This window comes from Frankliniella occidentalis, unplaced genomic scaffold, assembly GCF_000697945.3.
Source record: "Frankliniella occidentalis isolate FOCC.00 unplaced genomic scaffold, Focc_3.1 Scaffold165, whole genome shotgun sequence".
Classification (NCBI taxonomy): Eukaryota; Metazoa; Arthropoda; class Insecta; order Thysanoptera; family Thripidae; genus Frankliniella; species Frankliniella occidentalis.
The window spans coordinates 551194-554723 of record NW_026267291.1 but is presented as its reverse complement, the minus strand read 5'-3'; the positions used below and the strand labels follow the sequence as shown (position 1 = coordinate 554723).

The window sequence follows — 3530 nt, the reverse complement described above, 5'->3', positions numbered from 1 at the left end:
CGCGAGCACTGCGGGCCTGCCTACCCGGAGCCTGGACGGGACTCCAACCGGCCGGGCCGGGCCGGTCGGCTGGTCCACCTTGCGTGTTGGGCCCGGGCCGGCGAGCTGCGCGCGTTTGGATTTATTGAGTGACGGCTGACGGCTGACCCGCCACGCCCCTTCGGCAGACCCCCCGGGAGGAGCTGCTGCGGCAGGAGGAGGGCGGGGCTGGCGGGTGTGAAACTGCCGACCGGACCCGGGGACGGGTCGGTCCGGCCCATATGAAAGTCGTTTGCATAACGCTATGGATTGATTTGTGCTGCCGCAGAGGGTCGGGTGGGCTGGCGGGCCGGGCGGGGCGGGGCGGGCGGCGGCCCCGTGTTGGGCCCGTGTGGTGGTGTGGAGGCGAGGCGGCCTTATCGCAGAGTCCTCGTGGCTCGTGACGTGTGTCGCGCTGCTTCCGCCGGCCTCCTCTGTGTGGTGCGGGACTTCCCCTCGCTGTCCCATATCACCCTGATGTCTGTCTGGCTTTTGTTCCTGCCGCTGCTGCTGCTGCTGCTGCGCCCGATAACTAAACGACGCACCGGCGTCCGCCTCGAAAATGATGGACGTCTTGTCGATCGGGCCAAGCCCGCGAGGCCAAACGGGACGGACCTGCTGCTGCTGCAGATGGTGGAGGCTGCCTGTCGCCCCCTCCTCCTCCTCCCTCCCCCTTCTCCCCTCCCATCCAAAAGCCTCACGGCCAGCTGCCGCCAGCTGCGCTCGCCTCACATCAGTGTCTGCTGCAGGTGCAGCATTCTCTTCCTTATCCGGCACACACGGGAGAGAGGAGAGGCGGGAGACATTAGGAGGGCCATCTCGGTCCCGGCCCCACTGCGATGTTAGGGGGAGGCGGTCAAAGGGCGCCACAACTCTTTCCCACTCCCGGCCAAGGCAAAGGAATTGCGATACCGCAGCGGGCTGTGTTTGTGTGTGTGTTTCTTGTCACCTATACGTTGGGTCATACGGCTAGCAGAGTACGGTGTCACGCCTTGCTTTTATTGTTTGGCGCCGCGCAAAGGTTGGCGTCGTCGTTTCGAACCTTCCCGCGCGATATAAAAATTTGTCACAGCCGCTTTGATGGCCTGGTCGTGGAGAGTGTCGTCCTGGGCCCTGACCTCCCCCGACCACCTCTGGCGGGGTGCTCTGCTGCGGATGCACCACCGCGGGATGCACTTTCAACTCAATGCCCGCGCGGGACGGTGGTGGCGTTTGGTTGGCAGCGGAGCGGGGGCGCGGCAGGTTGGTTGGCGGCAGTAGCAAAAACAAACTGGGCTCGAGCCGAGCTGTACCCTTCGCGCGCTGCCCTGCCCCGCATGAGGGGCGCGCGCCGAGTGACGGGCGATAACCAGCTCAGCCCAGCCCGGCCCAGCCCGCGGCGCCGCTCGGGATGTTTGGACGCCGTCAGCCGTCGGCACCGCCCGCTACTTCTGCTACAGAGTGTACACTCTGCCCGGCGGCGGAAGTATCCGTTAAACGCACTCTGAACGCCGCGTAGGCCGTTTTTGAATGCTAAATTTTGGTGTTCTTTCAAGAAGACTGCCCATGTTTGGCCACTTCCAATGCCAAATTTTGGAATTCCAAAAGTGTCATATACAGGCTGAACACGGGCAGTGTCAAAAAGAATTAATGCCAACATTTGAGAGCGCAAAGCGCAAAGCGACCACGACCACGACCGCGGTGTTGTGTTGTGGTGAGCCTCGCAAGCTGCACTGGATCGTGCGGTGCGGTAAGGCGTGTCCGGGACCGAGAAGATGCGTTTGTGGACGCCCAACGAGATGCCGGGGCGGGGCGTCGCGTCGCGGCCGTGCATCCGGGTTGCAATTTAGCACTTACTTCCTCGGGTGCGGCTGCTGCTGCTGCTGCAGGAGTGGCCCTGCTTCCTCCTGCCGCCGCCCGGCCAGCAGTCTCATAATTGTTTGACCGTGGGAGTGCCCCGCGTGTGCATGTACAGGGTGTTGCAAGCGCGGCCCGCCTTGGGACGAGTGAGAGGGCGATGCATGCGCTGTATATATACAGCCCGCCTGCTCCCACGCTCCGTCAACCGGCCGTGTGAGGATGGCCAGGCTGTCCGGGCCACTCCAGGACCACGCGCGGGTCCGGTCCGGCTGGCAACACAGGTCATTGCATGCTGCGGCTGGCTGCGCGGAAATGCCGCTCTCGTGAGAATTTGGCGGCAACGGAGCGTGGGTGTGGACAAACGCTGAACCGGACCAGCTCTTGCCGGCGCGAAGCTGCAAATAATAGTCGCTGCGGTGTCTCATGCTTGTCTTGTCTCTTTCCTGTTGCAGGGCGCGGGCGGGGCCGGGCACCCCGTGCTGTACGAGCTCAGCAGCAAGTACGGCCTCCGCACGGAGCAAGTGCCCGAGTCGGAGCTGCCCAACATGCTGGAGGACCTCAAGGAGCACATCCGGCGCGAGATCCGCAAGGAGCTCAAGATCAAGGAGGGCGCCGAGAAGCTGCGCGAGGTGGCGGCCGACCGCCGCTCGGTGGCGGCCATCGTCAAGGCGGCCAACGGGCGGCTGTGCGAGCTGCAGGCCGAGCTGCACGAGCTGGAGGGCCAGATCATCCTGACGCAGGGCCTGGGCCAGGTGCAGGTGCAGTCGTACGGCCTGCCCTATGGACAGCCCACGCTGCTGCAGACGCCCGCGACCCCGCCTAGCTCGCACCACAACGGCAGAGGTAAGTGTCTCAGTACAGTCCGACTCGGGGTGAATCAGCCGCACTTGGCCACAGGGCAGGCGGGCGGGCGCTCCAGAGTGGTGGGTTTTCGTCTCGATAAGCGGTTTGGCGGTGAGGTGTCGCGCCCCCGGCGCCCCGCCCGCCAGCGCACCGTCTTTGCGCTGGTCAGGGTCGAGGCCGCGGGGCGGTGAGGCGGCGGTGGTGTCGCTGCCAGCCAGCTGTGCAAGCGGGGCGCGGGGCGGGGCGGGGCGGGGGGCAGTGTCGGTCGCGCATCTCGCGACGCTAGCACCTGCCGCGGCGAGGACGCCTGCTTCTCATTCATCGGCTGGACGCGACACTGATCCCCCGTTCGTTTCGCGCTGGGGTGCAACTGCGGCCGCCGGGGGGCTCTACTCGCCATTCGTCTGGATTTGGAGCCGCCCGGGGAAAGTGCGCGGCGGACCCACACCCGGAAGTCGTGGCCCGGTCCCGGTGTCGGGCCCGACCAGCTTTTGGTCGGGTCAGGTTCAGGTCGGGCGCTGCCGAAGGGGCTCGCAGCGCTTGAGCAGCGGCACCTTGGCATCTCGGCAAAATTAAAAGCCGCTCGGCGAGTCGGGCGCCGCGCCGCGGCGGGGCCAGGGATAGACGTAGGCGGGGGTCAGCCGGGTCCTCGCCGACGTGTTGGTGGGCGGGGCTGGGCGAGGCATCCCGGCCCGGAGTGACGGACGAGGAGGCGCCCCCGACTGATGACCCTTTCGGCACCCTTCCCCCTCCGCCGTGCATGTGCATGGCCGACACCTGTATGACGCAAGGGAAGGGGCAGGGGGCGAGCCGAGGTCCAGCCCCCCCCC

At 66.2% G+C, this 3530-nt stretch overlaps 1 protein-coding gene across 1 annotated transcript; it reads left to right on the top strand.

The window, feature by feature from the left end:
* Positions 1 to 2225: 2225 nt before the first annotated feature.
* LOC127750291 (serine/threonine-protein kinase N1-like) lies at positions 2226 to 2906 on the top strand (the record flags this gene model as incomplete). Its single annotated transcript, XM_052271531.1, has 1 exon — positions 2226 to 2906. A coding segment is annotated over one exon (666 nt), but the record flags the coding sequence as incomplete, so codon positions are not given.
* Between the last annotated feature and the right edge of the window lie 624 nt (positions 2907 to 3530).